This window comes from Tachypleus tridentatus, chromosome 3 (genome assembly GCF_004210375.1).
Source record: "Tachypleus tridentatus isolate NWPU-2018 chromosome 3, ASM421037v1, whole genome shotgun sequence".
Taxonomy (NCBI): Eukaryota; Metazoa; Arthropoda; class Merostomata; order Xiphosura; family Limulidae; genus Tachypleus; species Tachypleus tridentatus.
This window is the reverse complement of record NC_134827.1, coordinates 12,881,448-12,900,437: the sequence shown is the minus strand read 5'-3', so window position 1 is coordinate 12,900,437 and position 18,990 is coordinate 12,881,448. Positions and strand designations below refer to the sequence as shown.

At 31.6% G+C, this 18,990-nt stretch overlaps 1 protein-coding gene across 4 annotated transcripts in view; it reads left to right on the top strand.

Annotated features, from left to right (window-relative positions):
* The window catches only part of LOC143246375 (ATP-binding cassette sub-family F member 2), a 60,777-nt gene extending 48,659 nt beyond the window's left edge, over nucleotides 1–12,118 (top strand). For 3 of the 4 annotated variants that reach the window (XM_076492964.1, XM_076492962.1, XM_076492963.1), the window contains 6 exons: nucleotides 737–826; nucleotides 1,959–2,069; nucleotides 3,339–3,401; nucleotides 8,331–8,459; nucleotides 9,375–9,578; nucleotides 10,354–12,118. In XM_076492964.1, coding sequence (XP_076349079.1) covers nucleotides 737–826; nucleotides 1,959–2,069; nucleotides 3,339–3,401; nucleotides 8,331–8,459; nucleotides 9,375–9,578; nucleotides 10,354–10,476 — 720 coding nt within the window. In that variant the 3' untranslated portion in view covers nucleotides 10,477–12,118. The remainder of the gene's footprint in view (nucleotides 1–736; nucleotides 827–1,958; nucleotides 2,070–3,338; nucleotides 3,402–8,330; nucleotides 8,460–9,374; nucleotides 9,579–10,353) is intronic. The other variant, XM_076492965.1, reaches the window with a different exon arrangement.
* Nucleotides 12,119–18,990: the final 6,872 nt, after the last annotated feature.

Here is an 18,990-nt window from a genome sequence, read left to right as displayed (position 1 = left end):
TTGAGGTTCAGTTTGTAGTTTTTTTTCCTGTAAAAACATTATATAAAAACTGCATGCTGTGTAAAGTAGTCTTTAAGTTTTACTGGTTGCATGTTTAGCTATTGTTTTACGAAGTACGATTTAATTGACTCTTAAAAATACCATAACACTTTTTTTTCAATTTACATAGAGCCACAATTTAAAGTGATATGGAGGGTACTTTGTGTGCTTCATACAATTTTACTATTGTTTTTGAGATTTTTATAAATTCAGAATGTTTTGTAAAGCTCTCAGCTTTTGTCTTTTGACAAAAGATTATTGAAATCTCTTTTTAAATAGTCACTGTTTCCCTGAAATTCTAACTTTAGAAAGATTGTCACAACCTGATTTATAATGTATTGCCTTTGTTAATTTAAATATCATTATTCAGATCAGAAGGTTTTTGTTATGAAATTGTAAACCTAAGGTATAAGCAACTGTATTTTTTGTCTTGTTTGTGTATAGATATATGAAGTCATAGTGAAACTTGTGCACACTTAAAGAAAATATTTGAAACAAACTATTCTAGTTAATGTGATCTAATATTACATAATACAGCTTAGAAAATATTTCCATTCTATAATTTGTAATATGTCATGTTTATAGTAACAGAAGAGGGAGCATAGTTTCATCTTAAATGATTTTGTACTTTGTATGAAGTAAACCTCCTTTTATCCTCTCATTAGATGTTGTAATAGACTTTACATATTTTGTGTAGAATGTTCAGTTCTATTTCCCTTCTTGTGGCACAATCCCGCCTCCTGTCATCATGGTGCAACATGTGTCTTTTCGATACACAGAGAATGGGGTATGTGAGTCACTTTCTGAAATTACCTTCACTATTATTGTTTCATTTCTTGTGGTAAAAAGAGATATTTTTATATTATAAAAATAAAATAAGTAGCAGCACCTTGCAAGGAATTTATGTAAACTTCCTTTTCATTACAGTAAGAATTATACTGACTTCATTCTGTTTCTTCAGAGATTGAAATGCCTTAAAGAATTAATACAACAGTTTTTAATGTATTATTTCAAATACTTTATCTTATCATGTGACTCAAAGCTTATCTGTGAGTTAACACTTTGAGGTTGGAACACATATAGAAACTGCTGAGTGTTAATATTCTTTTTCAGTATTGTCAGAACTTTGAAATTTTAAACTTTTTCCAAGATATGAATTCATTCATATATTTTTACCACAAGTCAAGGGAATCAGATTCATTTTGATTCAGTTTACTTTAATTAAATTTGAACTCCAATTACTTGTGCTAAATTAAATAATTATTTAAAATTCAGTATTTGCTTTGTTTTCAGCTTTTTATTTGGTTGCCTTATTTCTGTTACACCTTAGGTTAAAATACAGTGTTATTAGTCTAGACTTGGGGAATGTTTTGCAGGTTTTCAGTACCTCCACTTTTCATTTCTGAATGCAAAACATTTTGACAGCATTTCTAAATTTTGTCTCTCTTAGTGTATTCATTATAAATGAAGCTGAGACTCAACTGAACTTTACTGGTTGAGATGAAGCTTTTGGTAAAATGTTGACAAAGTACTGCTCTACATGAGATTTTAAAATAAAAAATTTAAACAACTGATGAATATCAATGTTGTAATACTGTGTTGGATTTAAATAACTGCAATATTTTTATTACTGGTTGTTAAAACATGTTTTAGGTAGACTTGAAAATGTGTACAAATAATTATTTTAGCCAGTTTTTTTTTCAATTGTGTGTTTTTTTAAAAAAACTGATGTTGAAGTGTCACATAATATGATGTCAACATCTAGTTAAGGCTGCATTTTTAAACATCATACCAATTGCATTTTAATTAACAGAATTAAAGCTGATTGATCTTGCAGATTTGGGTATTATTTTAAAAAAATAAATATTATGGTATGCACTGTGTGAATATCAAAGATCAAAAATGTGTTTTATTTCAAGCCATGGATCTACAAGGATCTAGAGTTTGGGATTGATCTTGACACTCGGGTAGCTTTGGTTGGACCAAATGGTGCAGGCAAATCAACACTTCTAAAACTACTTTGTGGTGAAGTATGTTGGATCAAATGTGCTGTGATAATTTATTAATTTCATAATTATAGTTTGAGAGGCAGCAATGTACTTGAAATTCAAGCAGACATTAATAAAATAGTATATTTATTACTTTTAAAGAAACTAAAAATTCTAACTAGTATGAATTACTTTATGCTAGAGTAAGTTGTGGTAAAATATGATATTGTTATTGAATGGTACAAGAAAAATATTTATACGTTATTATAATGTGTAATATTTTTTTTGTCAGTCACAACTATAAATGTTATTCAAATGCCATTGAAACAAATAATGCCATGGTTGATATTACATTTTGTATTTTCACAGTAAAAAAAAAAACAGTTGTTGAAATTCCATTGTTGACCATTAAAAGTGTGGACAGTGTAATTCAGTATTTTGCATTTAAGCTGTTTATAGAAAGTTTTCACAGGAAATTCATGCTCTTTTTCTTGTTAACTAATATCAAAATAACAAAGGTATTTTTATACACAACTTGTGTAGTCTGGTTTTCATCTATTTTATTATTTGACTAGGAATTCTGACCTTTTGAATTAGAAGTAAATCTCAAAAATATATCCTTGGTTAAAGCTCAGGTTGTAAGCTTTCAAGATTAACCATTTAAAGTTTTTAATTGTAAATTATATGAGCCTGTCATAGTTTTTGTGTTCTTGGCTCTCTTGTTCTGTGGAGTTGGATATTAAAGTGTAATTCTCTTGTGGTTGATAAAATACCTGTTGTACAATTATATAATTTTGTAAAATGTGACTTGCACCTTTTGTATACGTATGTACATAGAATTTATAGATTTGTTTGGGTTTATGTCAAATATATGGTAAAAAGAAGCATTCATCAAGTACTGAAACTTTGTTTAATAAAACCAGTTTCAGGTTTGAAATAGCAGGTGTTTGTCTAATTCCAGTTGTGGAAATATACTTATGGATTTCAAGTTTTGAGTGACTGATTGGATTTGTGATAACAAGAAACCCACTTGAAATGAAAATGTATTCTCGTCTGATATGGATATTAGCACTTTATTTATTTTAATTTAATTTTAATTAAAGTGCTAATATCTATACCAGCCGTCTTGAGAATACATTTTTACTTCAAGTGGGTTTCTTATGTTTTGACAGATTGGATGTTATGAAGGATCTCATTTAGTAAGGTTGTTAAAAAAAAAAAATAGTTGTTGAAACATTAAAGGAAAGTTAAGAGATTGTGAAATAGTTTGAGATTAGCAGTGCATATAATTTTTTTTCTCCCTCTTGGTAGCTGATTCCTTCAGATGGATTGATTAGAAAACATTCCCACTTGCGAATAGCACGTTATCATCAGGTAAGCAAAACTGATCAGAAGCATTCCTACCTTAAAATACCTGGTTACTATTAGGTTACTAGATTTTATATGGAAACCTTTCTCACCTGTATATTCATTGTATTATCATCCCATTTACAAATAGAACATTACCATCAAATAAGCAGTGCTGATCTGGAAACTTTCCATGTGTCTCTAAAGTTTTACAATTAGGTTAGCATTGCTGGTTAACCCTATAACTACATGTGCATTCTTTAAATACACTTCTGTGCATGTTACAAATGTTACAAATTTGCATTCAAAATTTAAATAAAGTACTTTAATAACAATGTGTTTTAATGAAAGTTTATAAAACTTTAAAATAATTAATTTGTTTATCATGGATGTCCTTTGCAACTCCTAACTAAAACCATCCCTTACTACTTATGTATTCATTTGATCTTTTCTTGAACTCAATTAAATTTTTTGCTTCCACCACCCTTGAAGGCAGCTCATTGCAAAAACCAACCATTCTGTTTGAAAAGTAATACTGTCTAAACTGCAGACAACTCCAATGCTGCCAAAATTTGAACTTATGCCCCCTTGCCCTATTGTTTTCACTGTTTTTGCAAAAAAAAGTTTGGATCTTTATTATCAATACTCTTAATAACCTTAAACACTTCAGTCAAATCCCCTCAGGCACTTCTTTCTAAATAAAACAAAGCATAGATATTTTAGTTTTTTTCTCATAGGACAATTTCACCATCCCAGGTATCATCCTAGTGGCACTTTTCTGAACCTTATCTAACAATTCATTGTCTTTCTATAGAAAGGGAACCCAAAACTGTACACAATACCCTAGATTAGCCTTTTAGAAGTGATCTGTACAGTAAAACAATTTCTTTTGCCTAGTATTTATTCAATATTTCTTTGTGTTACCCAAAACCCTATTAATCCTATTGCTAGCTACAATACACTGTTTATATTACTAAGGTGATTTTTCATTCACAACACCAAGAGGTTTTTCTTCATCCACAGTATTTAAGATTCTTCCATTAAATTGCAGCAGTTTGAATTGGGAAAACCTATTGGCATCACCTTACAATTTGGATAGTTAAAAATTATTTGCCATGTATTGGCTCAGCTCATCAGTTATTGTTATCAAATATGTTGTAAATCAAAATTGTGTTATCTAATTTGTTATTTCTAAATATATCTCTAAAACATTTAAAACCTCAGAATTTTTGTCATGCATTATGCTTGTGGTTAAAAATATCATAACTTTTCTTTCATTTATTTTAGTTATGTTGTGTTGTAGTAAAGGTTTTGCCCAGATGGTCAAAATACACACATAAGCTGCATGATTTTACCACTAACTTTGTCAAGTTCCAAGGACCAACATTGTAAAATTTCTCACCCATCAGTAGGAGGTGTGCTCATGTGAAATTAAAAGTGACTGCTGCTTAGCAACTTATTATACTTGAATAGTATGCTTATTACCAATGGAAAATATTCGAGTCCTAAGTACAATGATTTCAAATATTGTACTCAGGACTTAACTATTTTTCCTTATGTTATACATATTGTGATAGATAGTTAAAAGGTAAATAATTAATAATTTAGTTACTTGTGTATTATTTTCATTTTAAAATTCATATTTGAAGCATTTAATGGTTTCAAAATTTATTCTGTGCTGTACCTCATTCAACATGTATTTTATAAATAAAGAAGGATAAAAACTCCTGCAGGCTGAATTGTCTCTGATAAAAAACAAACAAAAAACAAACGTTATATGGCCTGTTGGGCACTGCCTGTGTAAACCTAAATAATCAACGATGAAGAATAGGAAAATAAAACATTAAAAGAAAGCATATATGAAAAGATAAAATATTTAAAACTATGCATGTGATTGGAATAAAGTATTCTGAAATTATTTAATCAAGGTGTTTTAATTTTTTCTGTTTCTTAATTTTAAATATTTTGTTGTACAGTACATTGATAAGTTAGAGCTAGTGATATGGTAGATAAAATTGAAAATAAAATATAAACATTTATCTTGAAATAATTTGGTATTTATTTATCTTGTAGAAATTATGCAAATGAAATGTGAAAAGTGCAAGATAATAAAGTTTGTTTTTATACTTAATGTGAAAATCACATTTCTCATGAAGTATTGGAAGTAAATAATTACAATAAGTAGTGAATTTTAATATGAGACTACCTATTTTTAGGGAAGTTCTTTTTAAATATCAAATAATTTCATTTACTAGTTTTGTATTTGGAAGAAATAAGATGAGAGTTGTTACCTATGGGCAAGGACCATGGCTGGTAATCATAAGGCTAAGAATTTACTTTAAGTGTTAAGTTATCATACAGATCATGAAAAATCCTTGCCTGTAAGTAGCAAGAACAAGTTCAAAAACTGGATAAATAATATTAACAAATGATTTAGTTGACATATCCATGGAAAATTAGATTTAAATTATAAACAGATACAAAATAACTTGATTAAAGCCAATAGGTAAAAATCTACCATATACACTACTGACCAAAATCTTAAGGCCAAAGAACGTAAAGAAAAAAATATGCATTTTGCATTGTTAGACTCAACCACTTTTTTGAGTAGAGCTTCGAAAGATGAAAATAAGAAAAGGAAAATAAAAATAAAAAACATTTTAACATTTAATAGGGAAAATGTGAACACTGAAATTACCCTAAATACTAGCTGGTCAAAAGTTTGACCAAGAAAATTTTGCCGGCGTCGAGCAGGAGGATTTGACGAATTGTCCGGCAAGACACCAGCTGATCGTCGAACCAGATTTAGGCCCTTACGGATGCAGAATGCAGCTCAAGAACAAAAAGACAGCATTTGCGAGAGAAAGGCTTTAAAAACCGTAAACATCTTTAAAGGCCATGCCTCCTTCCAGACCATGAAACAGCTCGGTTAAACTTTGCTAAAAAGCACCAAAAATGGGACGTAGAAAAGTGGATGAAGGTTTTGTTCTCTGATGAGAAACAATTTAACCTTGATGGTCCAGATGGCTTCCAACGTTACAGGCACGATAAGGATATCTCACCGGAGACATTTTCTACACGACACAGTAGAGGAGGTTCCATCATGATCTGGGGTGCTTTCTCCTTCCATGGAACAATGGAGCTTCAGGTTATACAGGGGGCATCAAACAGCAGCTGACTACATTGGCATGTTAGAGAGAGCATCCTTATTGACTGAAGGCTCTCTCGCTTGTGTGGAAATGACTGAATCTTTCAGCAGGACAATGCTGCAATCCACAATGCCTGCAGGACAAAGGACTTTTTCATGGTGAATAACGTGATTCTTTTGGACCATCCAGCATGTTCGCCCGAACTGAACCCCATTGAAAATGTTTAGGGGTGGATGGCAATGGAAGTCTGTAGAAATGGACGTCGATTCCAAACAGTGCATGATCTTTGTGAAGCCATCTTTACCACTTGGAATAACATTCCAGCCAGCCTTCTGAAAATGCTTATCGACCATGCCAAAGCAAATGTTTGCAGTTATTTGCAGTGACGGCCGTACAACTCACTACTGAGACCTCTTGTTGGTCATTTCCTACCCTGTTTAGAACTTCTTTTTGGTATGGTATTAAACGTTTGACCGGCTACTATTTAGGCTAATTTTGTAGTGTTGAAATTTTCCCTATTAAATGCTAGAAAATATTTTTATTTTCCCTTTTATTATTTTCATCTTTTGAAGCTCTACTAAAATAAGTGGTTGAGTCTAACAATGCAAAATGCATATTTTTTCTTTATGTTCATTGGCCTTAAGATTTTGACCAGCAGTGTATTTGAACACAAACTAGTGTTTATTAATAGAGGTGTTACTGTAAATAGCTGGTTACCACCAGGTGAACAACACTTCTAAGGAAATGCTCTTACCTGCAGTTAGCATGTTATGAGAGTTCCTTAAGTGAATATTAGTGTTTGGAATTATTCATTCTTATGGATAATTCACTACAAATAAGTATCATAGACTGAAAAGTAGTTTAAACTTTTAATAGCACTTGCAGTGTGTATTGTTGTAGTAGTTTACTAAAGGAAATTAATAAACCATAAAGTGTGGGTAGAGAAATTACAGTTGCATCTGTGAGATTGTTCCACCAAATGTGCTCACCTTTTTAGGTGTTATGTGATGGTCAATCCTTCTCTTTGTTGGTGAAAGAGTAGGCCAAGAGTTTTTGGTAGGTGACGATGAGTAGCTGTCTTCCCTTTAGTCTTTGACTGGTAAATTATAGATGTCTAGAGCAGATAGCCCTAGTGCTGCTTTGCACGAAATTTAAAAGGCATCTGTGAGTATTGTTGAAAATATTAAAGTTTATGGTTTAGTATGATACCTAAACAAAAATTGTAACATTTATATCATGCAACAGTTGTAATAGGTGATGGTAGAAAAAACTATATTGATTTTTAAATTTCAGGGTAGCAGCATTTTAGTTAGAATTTAAAACAGTATAAATATTTCAATAAGTGGTTAGTGCATAGAATTATATTTATATTGCTGTGTTTTGAATAGTGAATCAATTTACAATGTATCCTCACCTTAAAAATTTCCAACAACTAATTATAATAATAATATGTAGGCTATATAATTCATATCTCTGTCATATATTTTACTTTTACTGTCTGCTTGGCATGTTCAAATGGTTAGTGTTCTTGGACTGTGAATGTGAGACTTAGCAGTGTGCTATTGACCTCTAGTCTTATCAGGTCAAAATTAAGGATGCTCACATGCAAATTGTCTTACTTAGATATTTGCATAAAAATTCCAAAACAATTATTTTGTGTTGGTTTTTCTCCATTCATTATGCTATATTAGAGATGTTTCTTTTTATCGATGTAGAGTGCCTGGTCATAAGAGTTCTTTGATCTTTATTTTTTTGTAGTTAGTATTTTGTTAAATATTTTTCATGAATACAACCCCACTTCTTGCAGCATTTACATGAGCAACTTGACCTGGATGTCTCAGCCCTAGAGTACATGATGCATTGTTTTCCAGAAGTAAAAGAAAAGGAAGATATGAGGAAGATCATTGGTCGGTACGGGCTTACAGGACGACAACAGGTTTGTGAAATGTTCAGTTTTGAATCTGCAGCAATTAACCTAAAGTGCATTAATATGTGATGCATTAATAACAGGATTAGAACAAATTTATCAAGAGTGACTCAGTCTTTCGGACACTGATCCAACAAGTGTCTAGTGAAGGGACTTGTACTGATCTCTGTAGTAATGAGGTGCGACACTTTTCTTGATGTAAATAACTAGTACGGTTTGGTCAGGTATGCAATGAGTTTAATATACAACTTTTCTCCAAGTTTGGTTGAAGTGCTTTAACATTTCTTAATCTGGTAGCATTGAGATTCCCTGGTTTTATTTTTTTATAACGGAAATGATTGACCATATTATATGAAACTTAGTAAAAACCTAGGGCATAGTACTTAGTTTTGGTTTGTAAAATTGTATATATATATAGGAAAATCATATGAAAAGGAAAATGTTGAGAAATAAGAGAGAATGGTTCTTAGCAAGTATGAAATTATATGTGGGATGGACAACAGCAATGTAAATATCCTTTTTAGTAAAATGAAATTCTTAAAAGAGTTACAATTAGTATTTTTATGCATGATTTAGAATTTGGTAACCAGCATTGTATTGATGCTTAAAAGGTGCTCACAAGTCCATACAAGGGAGTAGGTGGTGTAACCATTTCATATAAATTAGTGGTTGTTTTAACAGTGCTTTATTGGGATTAAGATGTGGTTTTTGGGTAGTCAATGTTGAATGGTTACTTTCAAATCAGAAGTGAATTTTGTGTGTTGAGTAGCAACTAGGATTATCTTAGTAACTAAATTTATACTATTTTACTCTTGTACTGTAATAAGTTAAAATCATGGTATATTTACAATGTTCATAACACAGCTCAAACAATGCCCACTTTCTTATTACAATATAGAAACTTTTGTTACTATTTTACCTCAGACTTGCCCTATAAGACAGCTCTCAGATGGGCAGCGATGCCGTGTGGTGTTTGCTTGGTTAGCTTGGCAAACTCCTCATTTACTGCTTCTGGACGAACCAACTAATCATTTGGACATGGAAACAATTGATGCACTGGCTGATGCAATAAATGATTTTGATGGAGGAATGGTTCTTGTAAGTCATGACTTCCGTCTGATTAGCCAGGTTTGTAACCCTTGCTGCTTGTACAAAATCTTTCATTCTAGAATATTACAGAAACAAAATCAGGGTATAGAAATGTTATTTTGTAATAAGTCTACTCTAAAATGGAAAAAAGGGGGCACTTATACTTGAAATCATTTTGAATATTCAAGATATTGAAAGCGTCTGCATTTAAAAAAAACATAAGCCTTGTATATTACACGGATTTGCATTTTGAAAAAGTTTTTGTATCTAAAATATTCTTGTAATCAGTAAAAGTTTGTCTTATTTTTCTCCTGAATAAGATTCTTTAACTCTTTAAACCTATACTTTTTACTGATTTGTATCTAAATTATTCTTGCAATCAGTAAAAGTTTGTCTTTCTTATTTTTCTCCTGAATAAGATTCTTTAACTTTTTAAACCCATAATTTTATTTGCTCATCCCAATAATTATCACTATATCTTCATAAAATTTCCCATTCTTTTATAAAAGATGAATAATGGCATGGTTTGGATTAGTTTTTAGCCAATGAGGCATAAATGTTATCAGATGAAATCGCCTGAGAGGTGAGTTAGGATTTTTGACTGGATGCTCAATTGAGGTTGAAGGAGTTAAATATTTTAAAATTATTGAATAAGAAAAAAGAAGAAAAAAAATTTATCTGTTTAACTTGGTCTGTTCTGTTAATGTCTTGTATTTATCTCTGTGTTCAGTGAATATTAATGGACTCTATCATCATGTTGTTTGCATTTTAAAAAGTTGTTCTACTTTACATTAACTAGACACGATATTTTCAGGTGGCAGAAGAGATATGGGTGTGTGCCAATCAGACGATCAGCAAGTGGAATGGAGATATTCTTATGTATAAAGAACACCTACGAAGAAAGATTAAGTCAGAAATTCAAAAGCCTAAAGATTAAGAGTGATTTTCAGTTAGATGTGATACATATTGAAGTTGGTCTGTTTCCCTGGTTCTTTTATTTGTTCTCCTGTCTTTTCTGTATGTAGTAGAAAGCCCAAAGTCTGTAATTCTAATTTAAAGTTTTGAACCAAATGAAATGTTTACATAAATTATCAAACTTACAACACTTATGTAATTTATTTTCCAACTTTTTAAAATTGTGTACAGTAGATAATATAGAGCAGAAAAACATTAGCTTAAATGAAAGTTTAATTAGGAATTTTTGCTATCATAGCTATGCAGTCTTTGTCAGTTGTTGCATTTCAAGTCAGTTTGATTCTATAAACAATGTAATTTATTAAACGTTATTTATTATACTATCACACTGAAATTCATAAAATATATATTCTCAATTGTGAAGTGTTTTTATACAGTGTTTGTATTAACCTTCAGATCGGGTTTGTTCTGTCTTGGAACATCATTAGGTACTTGTAATGAATTGGCTATTTGGTGACAACACCATGTGATAATAGACCTTATTAGTTTTAAGCAAACATAGTGTAGTTATTAAGTAGAGTTGTCTGAGTGAAAACATGCACACTTTCATCTCAAAAACAGTGAGAACATTTAAAAATCATACACATGGAATAACTATTGCACATAAATTTTTAAACATTGCTTTGAGAACACGGACATTTCATTTGTCACTAAATAATTTTTTTTAATTTTGATATAATAGATTCTTAAAACAATTTTAAAAATTTCTTTGACTTTTTGCTCTACTGTTACATATTTAATGCAGTATAGAAAAAAGGCACCCAATTATGTTGTTAAGAGTCACAGCTATCATCACATGATGTTAGAATTAAAAGTTAAAAGCTACTAAAAATATACCTCTGTTTTCTATTACCTGTGAAATATTTTACTAGAGTAAGTGACACTAGGTTTAAGAGGTTTTTTTTGAAAAATTGGTCACTTTTTTTTCTTTTCAAAATGTGTAACTTCAAGCACACTTTAAAGAAATAGTATCTATATTAGCCATTTGGTTCTATCGTGTATACTAAAAGATGTAGATTTTTAATGATCAGTAACTGAAACAAATTGAGTTATTTCATTTAATTAAAAGTACTCAAGAACTGAAAAACTGAATCATTAATCACATCAATTTTGTTTTTGTGAAGTATTATGGCTTCAGGATGTATTACAGCTGGGATGTTTCTTTTTTTTTGAGAATAACATTGAGATTTGAAAATAGTTCTAGGAACTTTGTCATTAAAAATGGTTTTTTTAGATTTAAAAACAGACATTTTGTTAGTCTATAGAAAGTTTACTTTAAAAAGTGTAGGTTTTCTTGCTGTAGATGTAACTATTTGTTTCTGATCTAAGGTAATAGTTAATACTTGAGCATACTGGAGAAATGATCTTCAAAATTCTATATAATGTACTGTGAAAGGAAGTTTAAAGGTAATATGGTAGAAAACTTAACATTTTGATGGAGAAAAAGACCAATGGGAAGTTGTTTTTGTATTGTATAGAGATCTGTCTTAATTTGGGTTCTTTAAAGTATTGGTTCCAAGTGAAACATTCACACCAATTTTAAAGAATGTTTAGGTTGAGCTATATTATTAGCTCTTTTCAAGAATAAAGTAAATTTGTTCTTCTGTTGGTTGTATTCTCTCTCTTTATGTATATGAATTTGTCCTGTTGAGTTTTACCTTTGACTTTGTAGAAGAAAAGGATTATGACCTTTGAAAATTCAAAGTGAAATTTGGGTTTTCATATGAAAACTGATATAACCTAAGTTCGTTGATTTACTGAGATTGTTATTTTGACATGCATGTAAGTTTCTTTCTGGTGATTCAAAAAACAATCTATATAACATGAGTGATTTTTGTTATATGAGGAGAAAACACCTGTTAAAAATGTATTAGTTTTTGTGAAATATTGTCTTTGTATCCTTCTGTAATATTTTCCATTGCTGCTCTTTATTGAGAAATTTTCAAACAATTCATTTAAGGAAGACAGACCCATAATTTACTTAGCTGAGTATTTTAGAAATCCTTTGAGGTCATATAGGTTATGATTTATATTAAACATACATACACAGAGTGGCATCATAAATCATTTCTCACTTTTGCTCGAATCTCAGTTTTTATAAAGTAGTATGGTAATAATATAAACAAGTATTTTGAAGATGTTAATGATTTGACAGAAATTTCTCTGCAGTTTTAATTTGAAATAATGATATCTGTAGTCAGAAATTTGCAAATCTGCTGCAAATGATAAATCATTTTATTAACTGATAGAAAACAGATAATTGATGCATGGAGTAAATTACCTGCTATCAATACAGAAGAAAAAATACCTCTTTCCTCAGAGGGAAAATGTGGAGGAATCAAGGGGTTGCACAGGTGTTTTGCTGTTGGTAGTTGATGCACCTTCATTTAAACCGAGCACTGCATGTTTCAATTTTCATTTACATACATACACAGAGTGGCATCATAAATCATTTCTCACTTTTGCTCGAATCTCAGTTTTTATAAAGTAGTATGGTAATAATATAAACAAGTATTTTGAAGATGTTAATGATTTGACAGAAATTTCTCTGCAGTTTTAATTTGAAATAATGATATCTGTAGTCAGAAATTTGCAAATCTGCTGCAAATGATAAATCATTTTATTAACTGATAGAAAACAGATAATTGATGCATGGAGTAAATTACCTGCTATCAATACAGAAGAAAAAATACCTCTTTCCTCAGAGGGAAAATGTGGAGGAATCAAGGGGTTGCACAGGTGTTTTGCTGTTGGTAGTTGATGCACCTTCATTTAAACCGAGCACTGCATGTTTCAATTTTCATTTAATAAAATATACCTTTGTGACAGTATTATTATGGATTAGTACTATGTAATGATACTCAAGAATGTTCATTTTGTTGAGGCGTAACATGAGCTCTATATTCTGGTATGTTAACACTATTTTTGAATGCTTAAACTTTTTGTTGCTTTAATCTTGGGAATTTTGATTATATTCACATTCTTTAAGTATTTCAATTAACCACTAGAGAATCATTATTACCATTGATGGGTATGAAGTGGCAATAACATACTCTGCATTTTCAGTGGTAGTTTAGCATGAGATGGATAATATTTAATGTAGAAGTGAGGTAATATTTCATACGTGCTGAAATTTAAGTGTAAATTTACTTGTATTTAACATATCATGTAACCTAAGGATTAAGAAGGCATGAGCTTGGTTTGCTTACCCTTGTCTTTCTAAGTTGAAGGATAGTTTTGTTTAAATTGCAGTGATCACTTATTAGAAGAATTGAGAGATGATTGGGTGGAGGAGAGTCTATGCCACACAAACATTTCAATGTATAATAGCAGTAGAAGCAAAATATCTTATTTGCATCAGGTAATTGTTAAATATATAAATTAATGAATTAGATACACATTATTAATGAACAGATAATTACCAAATGCTTCCGTGCGATCAATGGTTTGGAAGTAGGACAGCACCAACAATAGCTGGATTGTGTACTGACAAAGTCCTGGGACATGACTGTAAGTGGAAAGAGATATACTGGTGTTAAACTTATCTAGCATGTGAGGAATAATGTGGTATTTTCAGGTAAAACTGATTTCCCTAAAGAGTGTATCGTGTAGGTCCTATATTATGAGAGGCTTGGCAAGATATATTACTAAGCATTTCTGGATTTCTCTGAACTGACTGAGCTTGTGCAAAGAAATAGACTAGGCATAGGCATGCGAGACACAATGAAGCAATTTTTATTAGTATGTAAACCATGGTGTGTGTATTTTTACCTTTTGGACCACAGGCAGTCTACTACTAAAGACATAGGTTGATGGGACTGGCGATATTCCCTCAAGGTGTATTCCAGGCTGACTCACTCAAAATCTTGTTTCAGACTAACTAAACCTTTTGTAATTTAGTTGCTTTAATTATTTCAAGCTTACCTAGAATTACTAATGCTATTCATGTGACTGGTCATTGTTGTCAGAAGAAATGAGGAAGGCTGTAACTTTGAAATTGTAGTATGTGACTAGTACTTGGAAAAAGAATCTCCACACCCATACACAAAATGCAGCTTTAAAACTAATGATACTTCAAAATCAAATCAGATGTTTCAAGAGATTGAGGAGTTACAAATGGAGATTAATCAAAAGTGTGATATTCTCCATTATACAGCTGTACTGCAGTTTAGACAGCTATGGCCTGCTAACTAGAGGTTTGAAGGACATACATCTCCTCTATCTGACTGGGTTTATCAAGGAGAAACAGTTGAATTCAGAAGGTGAACAAGAACAGTGTTTATTCAAAATCTTATAAAATCAATTAGAACAAAAATAAGGACAGGTATCTTAAGTTGGGTGTGAAAGTGGTAAAATGTGTGGTGAAATTTTTAGTAAGTTCTCTCACGAATTCAGTGTGTTCTCCATGTTAGTTAAACTTAAATCAACCTTAAATAACAATAACACCTAGTGAATATAAATTAAAGTCCAAAATTGCAGTCAATACTATTGTTAAATTAAGCTATATCAAAATCACAAGTGATGATAACCAAATATCTTTTAAGCTCAATTTAACTAAGCAGGTTTTACTAAGGTTAGAGCACCAATACTGCACATAGCTAAAATAAATAAAAGCATTGTGTCTGCACGCACAGTCTTAAGAACAGTGCAAAAGTTATGTTGGGTAAAAAGTACTATTTATCAAACTATTAGACATTGATCTGATTAGTTTTATAAGTTGCTATAAGAACGTGTTTAAGTACATTGCACTTGAAAAAGACTTCTTTATGTGTTTAGTACAGTTTTTTCCTGTTTTGCTCAAGTACAGTTTGTGTTGCTTTCTATACTTAGTTCCTATGTGCTTATTTATAGGCATAATAAAGTCACGTAACCCGTTGGTATAGTGGTAGGTCTACGGATTTACGGTGGACCCATCAGATAGCCCAATGTGGCTTTGCTATAAGACAAACACTTTAATAAGGCATAATAAAGTCACTGCTGAATGTTTATAGATCAGGTATTTAGTTTTGTTTACATTAGTGGTAATGTTTGAATTTTAAGAATAGGTTCGGGATTATCACTAACATTAAAGTTAGTGTTAGTATATGTTCAGGTATCAACCTCAGACAAGGACCACCTATCAAGATTGATCCCAATTTTAATTACTTGAAGCTTTGTTGTGTTCAGTATTTATAGCAAATGAATGTCTGGATGTGGAATCAATAGCTAACAACTTAGATGTGTAACCCACACCAGATATATTTACTTGACTGATTATCAAGCAGAGGGCATTTTGCTACACTGTTACCACACGTGGAAACAATGTACGTATGCTTAGTTACCAGTTATAAGTAGAGCTTATTGGTTTAAGGTCATGTGCAAGAGATTCTTCTAGACTTTGAGGGAGTTATCTAAATAAATAAATGTAAATAGTTTACCATACTTTGTAAATCACACTTTGAGATGTTGCTGTAATGTTACCTGAGCAAACTGCCTTGAGCAGGTTCCAGAATTTTATGTTATCAAACTGTTTTAAGGGACTAAGCTTTCGGACTACCTTTAACTTTACACTGTATAATGACCCAGAAGCTGATTAATAGTTGCAGCTCGACGTGACAGGAACACCCATTATGAAACATGTGATCTCTCACAATCTAACAATCATTATTACAAATTACATACCATTTCACTTATTTACCTGAAGTTAACCACACAAATCCACGTCACCTATGTATACACAAAAGGAAACGCGGCAAATTATGTTGAAGATTAAAGGTTTCTATCTGACAATAGTCAGTCAAAAATTAGTATACGTCAGTGCTAAACACCCATTTCATATGCAGGTTAAAACGCTAAGGACAAATATATACATTTTTTTCTTTAGTCATTAACTACACAATATTACACTTAAACAAGCCAACAAAAGTGACAGATTCCTGTATAGACCTTGCTTTTATTAACTCCACAACGAATGTAATATTTTACTTACGTAGGGGACATAATGTCTGCTGTGATCCATCTTGTGTGAGATGCACATGAAGATTGGAAAGTAAAATGAAGTAAACAATCTACAGAACAGTAAAAGTATCTCAAGCTTTCTGGCAAAGCTCATACCCTCATCATTGAGCAAAGTCAAAATAATTTTTGCAATGGAAACGGCTTGGCATGGCCTAGCGCGTAAGGCGTGCGACTCGTAATCCGAGGGTCGCGGGTTCGCGCCAAATATGCTCGCCCTCCCAGCCGTGGGAGCGTTATAATGTGACGGTCAACCCCACTATTTGTTAATAAAAAGAGTAGCCCAAGAGTTGGCGGTGGGTGGTGATGACTAGCTGCCTTCCCTCTAGTCTTACACTGCAAAATTAGGGACGGCTAGCACAGATAGCCCTCGAGTAGCTTTGTGCGAAATTCCAAAACAAACAAAGCAAAGGAAACACACCATACTGCTTGAATGATGATATTAATTAAGCCTAGAAAACCCAGGCAGAGTTCATGCAGATAAAAGTATGATCCAATGTAGTCAGATGATTGTAGAGAATATAGCATATCTTCTTTAATAGGAATTAGCTTCCAAATACATTACATAGAAAAACCAATCTTGCAGAATTTTCTAGTGCTTCTACAAGTTTGTCTTGCACAGAAATAAGTAAAAAACATGACGATTTCGGTAATATATGGTGATAATAGTACACTACGCTGTACAGATAAAACCCAAGATAAGGTTTTTTATGGTAAGATACATTAATTAATGTGGGTGTAATGACATGTACGAGAGAATCGCAACTGCATTATAACTGAGTTTCGCAACCTTGTATTCGTCATAACGAACACTGTATGCCAGCTGACAATATATTCTACATTTGAGAGAAGTTAAAAGATACATTGGTTCAAAAAATTACGTAATTCTGTTTTTAATATCTTGATAAACGTTATTATAAACACGCGCGCACGAGTTATTAATTTCCTATCTTCGTTTTAGCATACCTCTCTTTATAAAGTTATCAAAATGTATGATTAAAAATACTTACCTAGTAAACTGCCCTAACCCACCTGGCTATGTCGGGCCTGTCTCCAAATTGAACTAATAACCTGAATTTATTAAATCTTAAAGAAAACTGCATTTACAAAATTCGATGTATATTTTCTCGTGAATTTCAAGATCTGTCGTATATTTTCAGGTTTGGAAAATATTTAAATGTGCCATTGTAAATACCACGTTTACAAAATTTTCAGTTTGATTTCAAAAGCTTTTATGTTATCAAACATAAAATTTAAGTGTTTTGCCAGATTCTTGCAAGATGGTGTTCAAGTCATTTAAATGTGAGAAGAAATCTATAAAAAATATCAATCTACAAATCCACACAACATCAAATAATTCTTGACAAGAAAATTTTTCATGTGTCAAAAACAGACGAATTTCATCCAAACACTCAACAAATCGTTTAAGGACAAAACTTTTACTTAGCCAATGAAAATTGTCGTGTATAAGTAGTCCTGTGTAAACCGAATTCGCTTCTTTTAGTAAATTCTAAAAAAATGTTTTCGAAGCATGTGGAGAAATGAATTTAACTACGTTGGTTACAATTTCCATCACTTTTTCAAGCTTCATAAGACTAGCTTTTGCACATAAGGCCTCCTCATGTATAATACAATGAAAACCCATCAGTGGATGTCCAACATGTTTTGCAAATAAATTTACAAAACCTATTTCTTTACCACTTATGCTGGTTGCACCATCAGTTGTCATGGAAATTAGTTTTAAAAGGTCAATCTGTCGATTGGATAATTCGTTTACTACTGCCTTACGTATGGGTCATTCCATGCCAACTCGTCCAGAAAAAAATAACTTTTCCCAGTTCATGTCATAGATTTTTTTGAAAACATTCGAGCCAAAACTTCATTCTGCATGGCTGAATAAATCAAAATGAGGTTTTTTGCTTAAATTTTCTGAACGAAATCTATAACATGAACGTTACCAATTTAACCAATTTTTAATATATTTCATCACCTATAAAAAATCGAGTAATAATGACTAGCCTGGCTGATGATGTAACACCAGTGCTCTCATCAAGACAAATGGAAAGGAATTTACATAAACCAATATCTTTTGTTAGCTGTTCTGCTATGTTTTTTTTTCATTTTTAATATTCTATCGTTTATTGTATTTCTACTCACTGGCAATTCTCTAAAGCACTGAATAATGTTTTCTTTTTCTAGAAAACCGTCAAAAAGGAAAGGAGCACATTCTAGCCACGATACTTTAATATACTCCTGCGTGGTTTTCCATGTTGAACAATAAGCTTTTAACTCTCAAAACTAACAACAACTAAGTTGGAACTACCTGAAACAAATTTCATTAAAACATTTGACTGCATGTTGTCGTTGTTGACTTCTTGAGAAATGTGTTCTTTTTCTTCTTGCTCACTCTTATCACAAAGCTATTTATGAACAGTTTCATAATGCTGCTTTACAGAGGAAGTCCTGCATACCACTGTTTCAG